Consider the following 18853-nt stretch of genomic DNA (forward strand, 5'->3'; position numbering starts at 1 on the left):
ACTACCTATTTTCTTTATTTGCCAACTCATTTGAACGACTTATTAAAAATGATCTGACGTACTAACTTTATAAAGAAGATTGTGAGTTTCTCTATTGAAATAAAAATATTTCTTTTACTCTTTTACCGTTTTTATAATATTCAATAACTCCTTTAGTATTAATAATTTTACAATATTAAATAAGTGATATAAATTAAAATAAAAAGATTTAAATACTAAAATAAGAAATTTAAGTTTTTGTGTAGATAAAAAATTATTAATTAGATTTTTTTGTACTTTTTATTATTTTAAGTAATTTTTTTATAATAACTATTATTTTATATTCATAAGATAAAATATCAAGTAAATAATTTATTTATCCCTCTTTTCTCATAAATGTTTTTTGTCAAGGTGTTTTGGTTATTATAAAAACAGTATATATTAATTTCAATAGGAGAAAATTGGCATCTTCCAATTTTATTTTACAGTGCAACTAATTTGTTGGTTCTGTTTTTTATTATTGGAGCACGAACCGTTCCAAACTCTAGTGCAATATTTCATGTTAGTTGAATGAAAATCCAATTTTGCAGCCTATCTAAATTGTAATCATTAAAGTTAAAAGTTTTATGATGTGTTAAGAAACATTTTTAAAATTAAAAATTCACATCCTATGGGTTATTTTTATTTCTCTTGCCGGAGAGAGTCTGCTTATGTGCTAGTTAAATGCCGTTTGTGTCAATCTAGTTTCCTAGCTGTCGTCAATTCTCACGGCCTCCATTTGAAATGAACCTGTGTTTCTTATAGGTTCATTTCTTGCATTGCATCTGTTGGCTTCACATGGCAAGAAAAGTAAACGTCCATTATACGATGCGACATCATTGGCTGTGACTCCTATTACTATGTTTACTAGCTAAGACATTGTACCAACTAATTAAATTTCCTGCCACTTGCATAACAGCAAGATTTAATTAACTAAACGCCAAGTCTTGTAAATTTTTTGATATTTTCTAAACTGATGTCCATTTCTATATATACGCACAAACCATAGAGACCCCAATAACACATGCCTCGAGCTAATTCCTTTTCGGTAAAGAAATAATGGGTTCTGTTAATGGTGTTCCTCAATTATTCCTTTTCGTTCTTTCATGGCTTCTGTTGGCTTTCCATGCTAACTCAAGTTCAGATGAGAGATCAACATACATAGTTCACATGGACAAGTCCCATATGCCCAAAGCCTTCTTTAACCACCACCATTGGTACTCTTCAGTCGTTCATTCCCTCAAGTCTAAAAAGCCAGCCAAATCAAATCATCATCGATTCTCACCCTCTCTTGTGTATTCTTATGACAATGCTGCTCATGGTTTCAGTGCAGTGTTATCTAAACGGGAACTTGAGACTCTTAAAAAGTCTCCAGGTTTCATCTCAGCTTATGCCGATAAGACTGTGACACTTGACACCACCCACACCCCTGAATTTCTCTCCCTCAATACTGCCAACGGGTTGTGGCCTGCTTCAAAATATGGCGAAGACGTGATTGTCGGTGTTATTGACACCGGGGTCTGGCCCGAGAGTGATAGCTACAATGATGATGGTATGGGCTCACTTCCAACCAGATGGAAGGGAGAATGTCAAGCTGGACAAGAGTTCAATTCCTCCTTGTGTAACTCAAAGCTTATTGGAGCTAGATATTTCAATAAGGGTATTATAGCAGCTAATCCTGGGATTAACATTAGCATGAATTCTGCTAGAGATACCATGGGGCACGGGACCCACACATCCTCGACAGTAGCTGGGAATTATGTGAATGATGCTTCATTCTTTGGCTATGCTAAAGGTACAGCAAAAGGTGTGGCACCACGGGCTAGAGTGGCTATGTACAAGGTCATCTTTGATGAAGGGCGCTATGCATCTGATGTCCTTGCTGGTATGGACCAGGCTATTGCTGATGGTGTTGATGTAATTTCAATATCAATGGGATTTGATGAGACGCCATTGTATGAAGATCCTATTGCAATAGCCTCATTTGCTGCCATGGAGAAGGGCGTGCTGGTCTCTTCTTCAGCAGGAAATCGAGGGCCAGCGTTAGGGAGCTTGCACAATGGAATCCCATGGGTGTTAACTGTTGCAGCTGGAACCATTGACCGTTCATTTGCGGGCATAACAACTCTTGGGAGTGGGGAAACCATCATTGGATGGACCATGTTCCCAGCCAATGCTCTCGTAGAACGCTTGCCATTGCTATATAACGAGAGTTACTCAGCATGTAATTCAACTAAATTATTATCTCAATTACCAACAGATGCCATCATCGTATGCAAAGAAGCTACAGGTTCGGTATCTAAGCAAATATCTGTTGTTAGTGCATCAAAAATGCAGGGAGCTATATTTGTTTCAGATTATGATCCTGAATTATTTGAACTTGGCGGTTTGAGTATACCTGGCGTGGTAATTAGCACCCATGATGCACCGGCTGTCATCAACTATGCCAGAAATGGCGTGGAACCTGTGGCAAGCATCAAGTTCCAGCAAACTGTTCTTGGCACAGAGCACGCACCAGCCGTGGCTTTCTATACTTCTAGAGGTCCTTCACCGAGCTATCCAGGCATCTTAAAGCCAGATATAATGGCCCCTGGGTCACTAGTTTTTGCTGCTTGGATTCCAAATACTTCTACAGCCCAAATTGGTTCAAATTTACTCTTGACAAGTGATTACAATATGATTTCTGGGACATCAATGGCCTGCCCTCATGCTGCTGGTGTGGCTGCCCTCCTTAGAGGCGCACACCCTGAATGGAGTGCAGCTGCTATTAGGTCTGCAATGGTGACTACAGCAAATCCATTGGATAACACTAACAATCCAATCCGAGACAATGGTCTAATCAATTTCACGTCTGCTTCACCTCTAGCCATGGGAGCTGGTCAAGTTGATCCAAATCGGGCTCTTGACCCGGGTTTGATTTATGACGCCACCCCACAGGATTATGTGAACCTCCTCTGCTCTATGAACTTCACCCAAAATCAGATTCTGTCCATTACAAGATCAAACCGTTACAACTGCTCCACCCCCACTTCAGATCTTAACTATCCGTCTTTTATTACTTTGCACGATAACACAAGTACAAAATTTGTTCAAACATTTCACAGGACTGTGACTAATGTGGGAGGAAGCGCAGCAACATACAAAGCCAAGATCACAGCACCTCTAGGTACTGTAATTAGTGTCTCACCGGACACATTGGTCTTCGGAAAGCAGTATGAGCAGCAGAGCTACACTCTTACTATAAACTATAAGACAGATGGTGGAGAAATCATATCATTTGGTGAACTTGTTTGGGTTGAAGAAAATGGGAATCACACTGTGAGGAGCCCTATTACAGTGTCGCCTTTCATGAGTTAACTTAGTTTGTCTTTGTGCCTATAAAATAACTTATCATGTGATCTGATCAAAGTGCAGGAATAACCCACATGTATGTGAATCCTGAATAAGTTGTATGGAAATCTTCAACATTATCATTAAAGGCTTGAATCATTTGGTGTTTTTGATTTTCTGCAAGTCCTTTTCTCTTTAAAGGACCATCCATTCATGTTTTCTTCATGTCTTCAACATTATCATATTTTCTGCAAGCCTTGAGAATGATTTGTGATTTCATTCTCAGGATCAGCATTATAAACCTGTTCTAAAAGTATTTAATGATTGAAGCAAGCTATGAAATGCTAAAAAACTATCGCCAAAAGAATCCAGAATCCATTTCGTAAAAGAAAATTTTTCACAGCCTCAGCCTGGCTCAATTGGCCCAGCAAGGCAATGGTAGCACCAAATACCACGCTACCAGCTCCCATCCCATCATGCAATCTGGCAAAGACTTTGTACAACCAATTGCGTGCCAGAAGGAGAAAAGAAAATGTATACTCTTTTTTTTCCCCCTTTTTTTTTTTTTGAAATTAGAAAACGACATGGTTTGAACTTTTATCGCAAAATCATTAATCACGATAGCTGGCATTTGGATTTTGAAAATGGCAATGTATTCAAGGTCCATTTTACCTTTTCCATCGCAGAGTATGTGACTGGTTTCAATCAAAATAATTACGACTATAGTTGGTTTGCTCTGGACCGTTTTGAGTCTTAATCAATAGTTTACTCATGTACATTGACAGAAGCCGAAATTGAAGGTATTAAACAGTAATACAGATTTGCAGATTCCCTTGACAGTTTACCTCTCTAGATATTTCACACTAGTCTTCAGTGAAAACCTACGACAATTTGCAATTAAATCTAGAGCTAACTACAATGTGCACGTCTTCAACAAGAGTCGCCATTATGCATAATCAATTCGGTATGAAAACAATAGCTGGGTACAAGAAATTTTTAATCTGAACATACAGAATGTGGGGGAAATATGTGGTGCAACTGTGGTATCGTGCCATAGTTGCATCCAGCCGTTGGATACTAGTGGACCCCACCAATCCAAGTGCATCTAACGGTTGGATGCAAGTGTGGCACAGTACCACAGTTGCACCGTAGCCTAATCTCAGAATGTGACACCCTAAATTCACGTGGCATGAACACGTGACAATATAGAATATTAGTGATCCTCAAATCTTATAACTTACCCTTAATAAATATCCATTAAACTCCTTAAGAGAGGTCAAAGGTTCAAGCCCCGCTCCCGTATGGAGTCATCATTTTGACCAGCACTTTACCCTTTACAGGCCGACTTGGTGCGAGCGGGAATTAGTCTGAGTTGTGGTAAAGGCTTAAAAATACTTTTCACATTTGAGGCTCACTCAGGATCACCTCGTGGTTCAGACAAAAAAATAAATAAATATCCATTAAACTAAAAATACTTGTTCCTCATTTTACAATTAAAAACACAAGGTGCTAGGAGCTAAATTCTTACTCCAAAGCTATTTATTGAATGACCAATTTGCTTTTATTTATTATCCGTCTAAATCGAAGCTCCAATTAATCTTCCAACAGCCTAAATTTATGGAGCTCTATTGTTCTATTCCAATCTCCTAAAACTAATATTCTCAGCGTATTAAATGTTAATGATGAGGGGGAGCTATCAATTTGATAAATAAATTCATTCATAAAATTACTATTATTTAACGACATTTAATGTTTTTTCAGAAACAAATACCACTTTTACAAATCACAGATATAAACCTTTATTTACTCAACAGTAAATACTTTATCGATAAAAAAAACAACAACAATAATAACAATGGTAAGCATAATAAATAAAACTATAAAATATTTTTGTTCATGCTACATAATATCACCTACACCCCTAATGATTCTATTAAAATAATAATAAGTTTCTTGGAAAGATATAGTCATAACAGTTTCCCAAAAATTTTAGAAATAACAGTAACAACAATTATGTGTTGCAAGAATAACAAACTAGTTAGTCTGTAGTGATAATAGTAACAAACTAACAATAATATTAATTATGAACTATGAGCCCAAACATTAGAGGTTTTCATAATCCAATCTAATTTGCTCAATCCGTCTGATCCGTAAAAATTTGATCTGTGGATTGGTGGATTGGATTGAATTGAAATTTTAAAAATCCGCGATCAATGAATTAGATATGGATTTACTTATATAAATTTGTAAAAATTTGCGAATCTGTAAAAAAAAAAAAATTATTTAAGTTAGAATATGGCATTAGTACTTACTAATAAATAAACAAGTTAGAATATATTTACATTAACACCATATTATATCTTATCCAACATAACATAAAATAAAAATAATTAAATAAACAAATATAGCTTCCTAAACAGTTAATTTTCATGTACTGATCTAAACAAATGAGATTTTTTTTTTCTTTTTGATGTGTTATATTTTGAAACTTTTAATATATTTTCTAACTTTATTTAAATAATTAATTTATTTAAATATTATTTAATCTTAAATTTGATCGGTAGGAAAATTATTTTTATATTATTTTTTTATTTAGTTAGTTCGTGAATATGACGGAATTAAAAATTTTTAGCTCGCAAACCAATCTGTAAAATGGTGGACTGAGTCGAATCCGTATCCGATCCGTAGACACATGAAATGAATTTCACCAATCCGTGATTGGATTGGATTAAAACTTTATAATCCGCAAAATCTTATCCGCAAGCACTCCTACCAAACATTATTGTATATTCATACCATGTGGTATCACTTGAATTTTTGCTCTATAAAGATCAAGAGAATTACGACCCAAACAATTACATATTCAATGTATCTTTTTCAACACACGAAAAATTGTAACTTTTGGAACTTTCAAACATATTTAATACTTATGAATCATTGAAATGGTATTTACGTTGGAAATAAATGCTGAAAATTAAAATTAGAGTTATCTTCAATTATTCGTTAATTGTGTAAAGTTAAGAAAATATTTTTGAGTGATAACAGATTTTCTTTAAAGATAATCAGTTACGCTATTTGAAATTAATTTTGGCTGAATATTAATTATGATATCAAATGGTCGTATACTACAAATAAATACGTTAATATTATAAATGAATTTACTTAGTTCACGAAAAATCCTATTTTCTACGAACCCTTAAGATCATCATCATGTCCTTCGTTGAAATAGAATTGTCTTTATCAATCTCTCCCGATTTCTCGCTCTCTCTTCTCTTGGTGCGTAAATGAGTAAATGTAAATAACTATGCCTTGAACTTATTATACTAATTAACTTTACTCGAAAACGTGCAATTAACTACCATCCTAATTAAGTATAATTTAATAAGCTTTTAAGCAAAAGAAAACGGTAACTCTATCTATTAATTAAACGGAGTTAATTAAATTTTAAAATGAAAAATGATAAGGCAATAACAATTCTTTATCCCACCATCTTTAATTTATCATTACTATTATTAACGTAAGTTGGGGTTTACGCTGCAAAGGAAGAACCTACTCTGGAGTGCAAAAAGTTGTGCAAATTGATTCTATAATAAGAAGATGAAAGTCACGTTCACGTATCCTCCTTTGCAGATAAGTCAAGATTGTTAAAGAGTGACATAGATTAGCTATGACTTGCACAATTCTAGCCACATGGGGGCTGTAAGACCACTAATCACTTGATTTTGTCATCGGAATTCTCATAGCCAATCTGCTCCACACTTTTGAGGATGGGAGAAATGCTCACTGGCGTTGGCCCTTCGTTTCCTGCTTGATATATATACATATATAATTGCCGCTGCAATTGATACGGAAGCTGAGATATATATATATACATATATATTAATGAGTGGAACTCTTAAGGTGCCCATACTTCTCAATTTGTATATAAGCCGTATCAGCAGTTGATAATTTTGTTCAGAAATCTCATAGCACTTGCAATATCTCCTACATGGCTTCTCGGTCTCAGCGTGTTTGCTTGAACATTATTTGGCTTTCCTTCATCTCTATCTTACACTGCAGCTCCACATTAGCAAATCGCGATAATTATATTGTCCACATGGACTTATCGGCGATGCCGAAAGCATTCCGAGGCCAACATGGTTGGTACTCAGCCACGCTTCAATCTGTCTCTGGAAATGTTGAGGCAAACACCAATATCTTCAACAATATTTCCTCTTCCAAATTACTCTATACCTATAGTCACGTTCTCAATGGCTTCAGTGCTAGTCTCACTCCTGCTGAGCTGGAGGCCTTGAAAAGCTCTCCAGGCTATATTTCTTCCATTAGGGATTTGCCTGTTAAACCACACACCACACATTCATCTCAGTTTCTTGGCCTTAATCCGAAATCAGGGGCATGGCCAGTTTCAAAATTTGGCAAAGATATTATAATTGGGGTGGTGGACACAGGGGTATGGCCAGAAAGCGAAAGCTATAACGACGGAGGCATGACTGAAATTCCATCAAGATGGAAAGGAGAATGTGAGAGTGGCACCCAATTCAATTCCTCATTATGCAACAAGAAGCTTATTGGAGCTCGGTTTTTCAACAAAGGTCTACTTGCCAAAAATCCCACTATCACCATAGCCATGAATTCTCCGCGCGACGCAAATGGACATGGGACTCACACTTCATCCACAGCAGCTGGAAGTTATGTTGAACGTGCATCATACTTTGGCTATGCCATAGGGACTGCTCTAGGCACGGCTCCACTGGCACGGGTGGCCATGTACAAGGCTCTCTGGAATGAAGGTTCTTTTACTTCTGATATAATTGCTGCAATTGACCAAGCAATTATTGATGGAGTTGATGTTTTGTCCATGTCATTGGGCTTGGATGGGGTTGACTTATATGAAGATCCCGTTGCCATAGCGACATTTGCAGCCATTGAAAAGAATATCTTCGTCTCTACGTCTGCGGGAAACCAAGGGCCATTCATTGGGACCCTACATAATGGCATACCTTGGGTTATGACAGTTGCTGCTGGTACAATGGATCGTGAATTGGGCGCTACTTTAACTCTTGGAAATGGAAACACTGTCACGGGCTTGTCTCTTTATCCGGGGAATTCATCTTTAATCGACTTCCCAATTGTTTTCATGGATGAATGCCTCAATTTAGCTGAACTGAAGAAAGTTGGGGAAAAAATTGTTGTGTGCCAGGACAAGAACGATTCCCTTAGCAACCAAGTTGATAACATTCAAAATGCGAGCGTCTCTGGAGGTGTCTTCATATCCGATTTCGACGGACTGGAATTCTTTCTGCAAAGCTCATTTCCAGCGGTATTCATGAATTCGAAAACTGGTGACATTCTCAAAGACTATATGAAGATCGAGAATAACGCAACGGCAACCATTCAGTTCCAAAAAACAGAGCTGGGAACGAAACCAGCACCAAGTGTGGCCAGCTACAGCTCTAGAGGCCCATCAATCAGCTGCCCATTTGTCTTGAAGCCTGATGTTATGGCTCCTGGGGATTCAATCTTAGCTTCATGGCCTTCAAATCTTCCGGTGTCTCAGACCAACTCAAAGCTCATATTTAGTAACTTCAATCTACAGTCGGGGACATCCATGGCATGCCCAATGGCAGCAGGAATAGCTGCACTTTTGAGAGGAGCACATCCCGAATGGAGCCCTGCAGCTATCCGATCGGCCATAATGACCACATCAGATTCCACTGATAACACAAACAGTGATATTAAAGACATTGGTGATGATAACAAACCTGCCACCCCCATAGCCATGGGAGCTGGACATATCAATCCCGACAAGGCATTAGACCCCGGGCTCATCTATGATGCAACCACTGAAGATTATGTTAGTCTTCTTTGTGCATTAAACTTGACCATGAAGCGAATCCAAACCATCACGAGGTCCTATTCAGTCAACTGTTCAACATCGTCTTTGGATCTTAACTACCCTTCTTTTATTGCCTTTTTTAATGCAAATGAATCAAAGTCCGTGCAAGAATTTCAGAGAACAGTGACTAATGTTGGAGAAGGAGTGTCAACTTACACTGCTAGTGTGACGCCATTGAAAGGGTTTAACTTCAGTGTCGATCCAGATAAGTTGACTTTTAAAGGTAAATACGCAAAGCAAAGCTACAAGCTGCGCATAGAAGGTCCAAACCAAATGGATGAAGAAACAGTAGTAGCATTTTGTTATCTGAGTTGGATAGAGACTGGAGGTAAACATGTGGTGAAGAGTCCGATAGTGGTTACAAGCTTAGGCACGGAAGCACCTTCGTAGAACATATATTAACCAACTTAATTAATAACTCGTCCTCTTTACTTTATGAATAACCTTGTAATAACTTAACCATTGGTTGGTAATGGAGCTTCCTTGTTCCTAGAGTTCAATAAAATGGTAATTAAAATTTATTACATTCTCAAATGATTTCTATAAGACGAATTGGTCACCTCGGTCCTGGTCCATAATTGAGCTGATTCCATCGACTTACCTTGATTATTTGATTCTCCGGGAGTTTTTTTTTTCCCCTTGTTTTTTAACCTCACGTGTGAAGTAAAAGATTTTTCATCTTTTGCGCAAAATTAAGTAAGTCCTGAATTTATGACTAGTAGTGATGTGTATGAAACATCGGTGGCTCGCGCGGTCTCCAAACTGAAATTTTTTGCCGAGTTAGACAAGAAAACTCGTCCATTATCTTTCTCTTTTTAATTAAATGCTCCCACGCCAGAAATATACAAAATATCCTGTGTAGAAAATGACGTGACGAATAGGCTGCCTGTTATCCAGACGGCATGCATACACAAAAAATCACACCGTACAATATTGTTTGTCTATCTTTTCAATTTTCATGAATAAGATAAGCAAGCACACTATGACTCGTACGCGCTTCCTCTTTATCTCTTCTGGTTTCTTGCATGCGTGTTCTCTTCTCAATTATTTTTGCTGTCTTAGCCATCACTCACCGCCTCTATCTTTCATTTGAAGTTTAAGGAAACATTACATCTTAGCTTCATTAATTGATTTATGAAGAGTAGTTATGACAAGTAATATATAATTGAGAAGATAATACGCTCGCTAGTAATACGTTTAATTCAACGGGTGTTGTGACAACCTTGGAGCTTTGGTGTTGCTTGCTCCATTGCCTCACGATATTATACGTGCACTCATACAAAAATTTCCTTGGCTACATGTACAACTAACTCATCACTGATTTAGTAGATTGGCTTTCAATTCTTTTCAACTTGATGGTATGATATCGCAAGCAATTTCCAACCAAACTGTAATGGTTCGTATTAATGATATGCTAACGTGGACCTTAACTCTTTCTTTTCTCATTAACCATTACGTATTTGGTTTTTAAGTCGAATCTTTGTAATAGTAGAAGTATACGAAGGTAAGATCTGTGCATGCATCATAAATAATTAAATTGTTATACATCTACCTAAAATCTTTAATTACAATGTGTAAGCAAAATATGTATAAATTATCTAACAATTTGTGTGAGATGTAGTTAAATTATTGAACTTCTTGATAGAATATTGTATTTGAGCGCATCAAATTGAGCGAATAGTCATGAGAGAGTCAGGCCGAGAGGGCCCAACTCACATGTATGCAGCAAAGTCGACGCTGTGGACGAAACAATGGTGGCAGAAATCTCTCGACGTTAATGGGTTCACAAACTTTTAGATTGCAGATTTGTTTTACTTAATTTATTGAGCCCATGCCCTTTCGTTCCCGATGGGGGAAAGATGGAAGCATACAAACACTACGGCCTAACGGTAGAATCTACAAACTTCCAACTCAGATCCATCGCTTTTGTCAGTTAAGAAGATCATTATTTGGTCAATTGGATGATCCAACGGGAGATCGGATCGCGTGGTTCTTCGAAAAAATGGAAATAATGTAACATATACGTATTTTAGTTTAGTTGGCAAAGTCATGAGTATTGACATTGTAGTGTGTGTATCTGTTGACCTCCATAGCGATGCGGGCCATGCGGCCATACTGCGCATGGGAATGGGATCAAACAAGGTTAGGCTTCGTGTGTATTGATTGGCCCACTCAAAATCCCCCGTAAAACTCTTTTTTCAGTTGAAATTAATTAAATTACCAAACACAAATTGATTCATTTCCTGTTTTAAATAAAGATTCAATCAAACACTTAGGAAAATTATTCTTTTAACAAACTTTTAAAGCCTATGCTATTTTATAATCTATATTTGTATTTTAAATTTTAATTAAAAATATTTTTTCAAAAAAATAATAAGAGTCAAGAAATATGAAAATAGAATTTATATAATAAGAAAGAAAAAGTAAGAGAATTTTAATATTTAAAAATTATATGCAATTTAAAAAGAGATTTTTTTTTTAATATAAAATTTTATGAGAATATGGTTAGAAGGTATTTTTTTTTAAAAAAAACAACATTCAAAAGATATGTCATGAGAATTTTAGAGGGCCGTTAAAGAGGCCCACTCTATCCATACTGCATCGGGCAACCTAACGGAGTCATGGTTCTGAAGTCCAATGGATAAATGGGTCTCAGCAGTCTGGGCCAATTGACTAGGAGTTGCAATGAAACAGTCTTCCTGATCGCTGATAATGTTGCTTATTGCTATATACATCATAAACTTGTAAATTCTGTTTTCTCTGACTAGTGCTCACTTTTTAATTAATATTATTTATTTTAAAATTAATCTCATTAAAAGATAAAAATAACATAAAAATTATTATTTTTCTTCTCTCTCAATTTCATAATAGCTTAACTTCTCATCTGTCATTTTTTTTAATTGATTCAAAATCCGAATGTAAATACTAACTCTTAATCAAATCCTTATTTGAAATTAAATAAAATCTTAAATTATCACACAAAGTAAAACTAGCATCATTAATGACAATAAAACCCACCATTTATTCATAAATTTTAATATTAAATTCATTATATGTTAGTGGTGGTGATGATAATAACTTTTTTGTCAATAAAAATGAGTGATGGACTGATGGTTAAACTATAAAGAAAGAGGACGTGGTGGAAAAGGAGAATAAAATAAAAAATTTTATTTTAATAAAGATAAGTATGATAAATAATAAAAATAATTTGAAAGAGTTAAATATCGTTATTCTTTAAATAGGCAATTTAAAATTTCATTGGTAGGCCACCAGACCCACCCCCAGCAAAATTGTTTTGAAAAAACATCTGCAAAATTGAAGGATTCAGCGTCTTAACTCTGGAGATAACTTTTTTTAAAAAATTTTTTTTAATACAACCCTCGAGATAACTCTTACTATCCCAAAATTTAAACAGTATAAAGGGCAGACGAGGTAAACCCATGCAAATTCGTTTCTATTTTGGACCTGCCATGTGCAAATTGGGCCGGGTAGGGACAGACGGACAGTGGGCTTTACGCATGCTCCTTTCGGAGATTGTCAGAAAAGAAGGGTTGGATTATTTAACATGTTATTTTTAATTAGATACACTGTATCCTTAAATATATTTTCAATAAAAATTAAAGTTACAAATATTTAAAAGGGATTTTAAATTTCTTTTTAGAGAGGTTACAGTTGTCTGAACTAATAATAATAAAAAAAAAAGAAAGCAAGCAATTATATGAAGGACGTGGCTATTTGCATTCTAAATTTACTCTTAATATTTTATTGCTATGTATACTCATGTATTAAATTTAAAAACTTAAGTTTTATTTTCTATACTATTTAAAATACCAAAAAAGACTTATACTTAAAATAGTTAAATTAATTTATTCAAAATACCAAGAAATCATTTAGCACATCCAAAATGAATTAATAACAATTTAATTATAACAATAGAACCAAATTATGTCCCAAACAAATTCATTAACATAAGTTTTAGTTACTAGTTTTTGTCTATTAAATAATATGATCAATATTGGTTTTTACACCCCAATTTTTTTACCAAACAATTGAAAATAAATGGCCATTAGGCCAAAAAAGAAAAAAAGTAACAGTAGAAAAAGAAGAAGTACAACAGGAAAAAGAAGAAAACTAAAAAAGAAGAAGAAGAAGAAAGAGAAGCCTGTAAAAAATAATTTTTAAATAAAAAATTAAAATATATTAAATATATTGATTTGGTCGTTGTGTAACTAAATAAGGTTTAAGAGATTGGAAGTTAAATTTTTAAGGTTTATGGCAAAAAAATTATATATTAAATAGTGAGCCTGCTATATGAATATTCAGAATAATTATATTATATTAATTTATAAAAGAAAATTTTTTATTAGTAATTTATATAACAGACATTCTTATAATAAAATAACTTATTAAAATAAGAGGGTTTAAATTAAATTTTTAATTCAAACAGCCTCGCCGTCATATGGGAAAAGGTTTTCGAGTCCCCTCGGTGCCAATTCACACTCGTTGAATGGAGTAGTTTGGCACATGGGTTCACGTGTTTGTTGTAAAAGCTTAGTGCTGAGATAAAGATAATTGTGTATGACTCACAGGGTCATAATTAATAAATGAGCTAGTCACTTCAATTGCATTAGACAAAGTCAATTTTTATTTCTCTCTTTTCTTTCTTCTATGATCATTGAGCGGCCACCGTCGGATACACACCCACAAAAACATCTTGCAATCAAGTCTAAGCGGGGCACAGCCAATACATTAATAAACAGTTGTGCGGTGCCAACTGGAAATTGGCTGTCGGGGCTCGGGTAATTAGTTCCTGGCTGCTTCCTTTGCCAAACCAAAACCAAATACCACATCTCCACACTTTTGTTTAGTCCAGTACGGTGTAAAAAAAATATTTCCGGGTCGCGTATGCCAATTATAATATTCCACGTGTTGAGATATTAGGGTTCAATGCTTACCTAAAATCTCCTCATCAAGTAATTTCAACATTCATACATAGGCACAGCGCGATAGCATAATCTTGATCTTCTTTACTAACTGAACACAACAATGCACGCCAAGACAGACTCAGAGGTGACCAGCCTCGCCCCCTCGTCTCCCACGAGATCTCCACGGCGTCCAGTTTATTACGTGCAAAGCCCGTCGAGGGACTCACACGATGGAGAGAAAACGACGACGTCGTTTCACTCAACGCCGGTGCTCAGTCCCGCGGGCTCACCGCCGCACTCTCACTCATCCATCGGGCGCCACTCCCGTGAGTCGTCTTCCAGCAGGTTTTCCGGGTCTTTAAAGCCTGGATCCCGCAAGATCTCGCCCAATGATGCGTCTCGAGGTGGACAAAGAAAGGGACAGAAGCGATGGAATAAGGAGTGTGACGTCATTGAGGAAGAGGGGCTTCTTGAAGATGAAGAGCGTCGAAGCGGTCTCCCCCGCCGTTGCTATTTCCTCGCTTTTGTTCTTGGCTTCTTTCTTTTGTTCTCTCTCTTCTCTTTGATTCTCTGGGGCGCTAGCAAGTCCCAGAAACCCAAGATCACTATGAAGGTACACATGAAATTAGTTGTGAATCGATTTGAGTTGATTTTTCTGTCATCTCGGGGTTTTTATTTTATTTTTTTATTCTCTTTTTGGTCTCGCAGAGCATAAATTTCGAGCATTTCAAGATTCAAGCTGGTTCAGATTTTTCTGGAGTGGCAACTGATATGATCACAGTGAACTCTACAGTGAAGATGATCTACCGTAATACCGGCACATTTTTTGGCGTCCATGTAACATCGAATCCTCTGGATCTATCTTATTCTGAAATCACAATTGCCTCAGGAGCCGTAAGTCATCACAAATATCCTTCTAATTTTCGTTTTAGTTTTTGTTTTAGTTTTAGCTAGTTTAAGTTTTGTAATTGTTTGGGGAAAGTGAAATGGGTACTTACTGGCGTTGCAGATTAGGAAGTTCTATCAATCGAGAAAGAGTCAGAAAACAGTAACCGTTGCGGTGATGGGTAACAAGATCCCATTATATGGTAGTGGAGCTGGTTTGAGCATCAACAGTACAACGGGCAGCACAAGTCATCCAGTGCCTCTCAATCTGAACTTCGTGGTCCGATCCAGAGCTTACGTTTTGGGAAAATTGGTCAAGCCTAAGTTTTACAAGAATATTGCGTGTTCTATTACTTTCGATCCCAAAAAGCTCAATGTTCCTGTCTCCCTCAAGAACTCTTGCACATATGACTGAATCTGAATGAATGAATACACAGCACCAAAGACAAAATCTAATTTTTTTTTTTAAATATTAATGAAGCACGTTAAAGAGACTTTCGTGCATTCTTTGTTGTTCTTCCTCTTTTTTTTTTTTTTTTTTTAATTTTTTGATGCCAGTGTAGTTGAGTTACAGCTAAGCGGGAGAGCTTTTGAGTTGTTTGGGCAAAGGGGTTTCATGCGTGTGTGGACTTTTAGGCTGCCCGGAGAGCGGAGATTGAAAAAATACCTTGCGTTTAGATAGTGACTTGTGTGTGAGTGATCTTTCGTCTTTTGTTATAATTTATTGATTTCTTAGATGACGATGTAATGTAAACTATTACATATTGTTTATATCATAAGACCATTTGTATGTGGTTGGTATTTTGTAAAGATTGTGTTTCTTGCGGTCAACTCTTAATTGCTAAAGAATTATTATTCGGCAAATTTCATCCTTTATGATGAAGGCAAAGATTAAGCTGTGAGAATATATTATGGATAAATTACGGTCATAAATTTATCTAAAACTCTCTATTTAGGATTATGAACAGAAAGACTTGAACCTCTTTCTTATTATCTATGTGATTTCCGAACGTAATTGATAACACCATTTGGGTCATCCTAATAACAATATTCAGCAGAATCTCAGGATATATATATATATATAATAAATAAAAAATAACAGCAAAGCTTAATCAAGAACAAACCTCTGATCTCAGTGATACTTTGCTTTGAAAGACTTGAATGAAGGGTCTTTTAGATGTGCACTATACGCCAATCACATGAGTTATAATGACTTAAAGTTTTGCTTAACTAGAATAAGAATAACTTCGTTTTGCAGAGGCTTAAAAGAATGTGTTCGCAAACTCCTTTATCAACGTTGAAAATCCTCTTCAAATTAAGCCATTGTACAGCAAGCTTGCCCAGTGTTGGAGACGTTATTATCAAGACTTGAGAATCCTGCATAGTGAAACAGGATAGGCAATGGTTATTTTCTGTGCCAAAACGAATCATATATTAATTCGACTTAGAGTATGGTTCGTATTTAATAACTTCAATGAGTTATAAGACTGTTATAGTCATATCTGATATGACTTTCTTGAAGCATAAGCAAACCTTGCACCGTCGATAGAATTTACAAAGTTTGCTTGCTAAAAGGTTGATAAAATGTGTCATTGATTTCTAAATATTGGTTTCTGCTGGCGTTTCATTCTGAAATTTCATCTTAAATTGCTTGGCACTAACAAGACAGTGTGTTATGCAAGCAAGAATCTGATAGTTTGCAGAATGAAGATTTAGAGTGAAAAGGAGTTATACAACATTGTTTCAGGGGCATATCTTGCGTTTGATAGATTTAACTCAGAAACTTACTGAGGCTACAAGCCACATCAGCACCACTTCATGATCAAACTCGAGATTTAAATCCGATTAGATGGGTAATTTAGGAGATCTCAAGTCTACACATTGCGTCAAAGTTTATTATTTTTTTGGGACATTGACAAAATAAGGAGCAGTAAGTCAACAGAGCAAATAACAAAGAGCGAGCTTGTACTATGAAGTAGTAATAAATGAATATATAATTAAAAGAAAACTGAAGAAGAACTAATGAATCTATCTCCTGCAATGGGTGATTGTGGAGCAACCTCTGGTGTAGGGGTTAGCATGGCCTCTGGCTTTGTAACAGTTGTGGGTATAATAAGAGTCCTGGGGATGGCAATTGTACCCGTAAACCCGTAAATTCGTCCAAACCCACCCGCCAAAACCCGCCCGTTATGGGTAATTTTACTCATTGCGGACGGGTTTAGTATTATAAATTAAAACCCACACATGGATGCAGGTGGGTTTGGTATTAACCTTATATCCAGTGGATACCCGCATGGATATCTACCAAACCCGTAATATTTTTTCCAAATATTTTTAATTTAATTTTAATCTAAAAATATATAAAGAAAATAATGTCATTAATCAAATTACCAAATAGTCAAAGGCTCAAAGTTGTGTATGTGTGTATGTGACACATCTCTTATTCTAAAGTTATAACCTAAAGAAAACTAAAGGTATTTCCCTTCGAATTAATATTTGAAAATATTAATCTTAATTATTATTATAGGCATTGTGTTGGATGAGTGCTTATGGTGGTGAATGAAATGAATATATTCTCTTGGAGCTTGTTTTAAATGATAATATGAAATGGAATTATTATTTTTATATACTAGTTTGTGTTTTTTAAATAGATTTGTGTAATTTATACTTAAATTTGAGAATTTGTATTGAATTGATGTGGAAATTTTAATTTTTCAATTACATTATTTAAATATAAAATTGAGTATGTTATATGGAATTTGAGGTTATTATTATAAATTTATATATTAAATATTTGTGATTTTAAATACGGAAACCAGTAAAAAATCCACCGGATACCATTGCGGATTTGGTAATTGTTAAAACCCGCTGCGGGTGGGTTTTTTTTTTTAAATTAAAACCCGCTGTGGGTTGTGGGTGAGTTTGATAATTTAAATTTTGTGCGAGTTTGTGTTTGATAATGGCAAACCCGCTGCGGGCGGTGCCCATTGCCATCCCTAAATAAGACCTCCCTGAACGAGCTGGGCAAGGAACCCTGTTGGCAGAAAGAGATCCATACGATATGTAATTAGGGGTGGGCATGGGTTGGTTTGGGTTGAATTTTAAGTCAACCCAAACCAAACCATAAAAATTTGGATCCAACCCAAACCAACCCAAATATTTTTAACCCAAACCAAACCAAATCATTTGGGTTTGGTTTGGGTTTGGTTTGAATTTTATTATCAAAATAATTTTTATTTTAATAAAATTTAATTATATCAAAATTATAATAATTATTAATTGTTATTAATTATTAAATTGATATTAAAATATAAAAAATATAGTGGATAAAAATTATAAATTTTACAATAACTTAATCCTTAAATTAAAGAATACTAGAAAATCAAAATAAAGTTTAATCACAAAAATTATTATTTTTCAATAAATAAGAACGTACACTTTAATAATAAACTTTCACAAACATGACATTAACAATCTAATAATAAATTTTGCCACTTGTTATTTATTTAATTATGCAATATTTGTTTTTATTTATCGTTTTGATAGTTTTGCGTTATGTTGTCTACTTATATGTTTAATTTTAGGGAGATTGCCAGTTTCCCCCCTACAGTAATCAACATATATTATTTTTCCCCCTTCTGCTTTTATAATGGCCAAAAACTCCTCTAATAGTATAAGTTTACAATATTACCCTTATTTTCAACTACTCTTTTATTTATATTTATTCTAAATTAAATAAATCACATGAATAGAAACTAAATAAAAAATAAAGCATTAAAAATAAGAAATATTTGTTTTG

The 18853-nt window shown here is 35.2% G+C and overlaps 1 protein-coding gene and 1 pseudogene across 1 annotated transcript; both read left to right on the forward strand.

Annotated features, from left to right (window-relative positions):
- Nucleotides 1-1011: 1011 nt before the first annotated feature.
- On the forward strand, nt 1012-9765 carry LOC102630734 (uncharacterized; annotated as a pseudogene).
- Nucleotides 9766-14001: 4236 nt separating this feature from the next.
- On the forward strand, nt 14002-15885 carry LOC102631034 (hypothetical protein). The gene is made up of 3 exons (XM_006473241.4): nt 14002-14782; nt 14878-15063; nt 15179-15885. The coding sequence occupies exons 1-3, from the start codon at nt 14291-14293 to the stop codon at nt 15467-15469; spliced, it is 969 nt and encodes a 322-aa protein (XP_006473304.2). The 5' UTR covers nt 14002-14290; the 3' UTR covers nt 15470-15885.
- Nucleotides 15886-18853: the final 2968 nt, after the last annotated feature.

This window comes from Citrus sinensis, chromosome 5, assembly GCF_022201045.2.
Source record: "Citrus sinensis cultivar Valencia sweet orange chromosome 5, DVS_A1.0, whole genome shotgun sequence".
NCBI classification, from domain to species: Eukaryota; Viridiplantae; Streptophyta; class Magnoliopsida; order Sapindales; family Rutaceae; genus Citrus; species Citrus sinensis.

Bases quoted from the DNA above. Each gene is read 5' to 3' on its own strand.
- LOC102631034 (XM_006473241.4), top strand. From the start codon at position 14,291: ATGCACGCCAAGACAGACTCAGAGGTGACCAGCCTCGCCCCCTCGTCT. The intron at 14,783-14,877 runs GTACACATGAAA...TTGGTCTCGCAG, and splicing joins AACCCAAGATCACTATGAAG to AGCATAAATTTCGAGCATTT. The intron at 15,064-15,178 runs GTAAGTCATCAC...CTGGCGTTGCAG, and splicing joins TCACAATTGCCTCAGGAGCC to ATTAGGAAGTTCTATCAATC.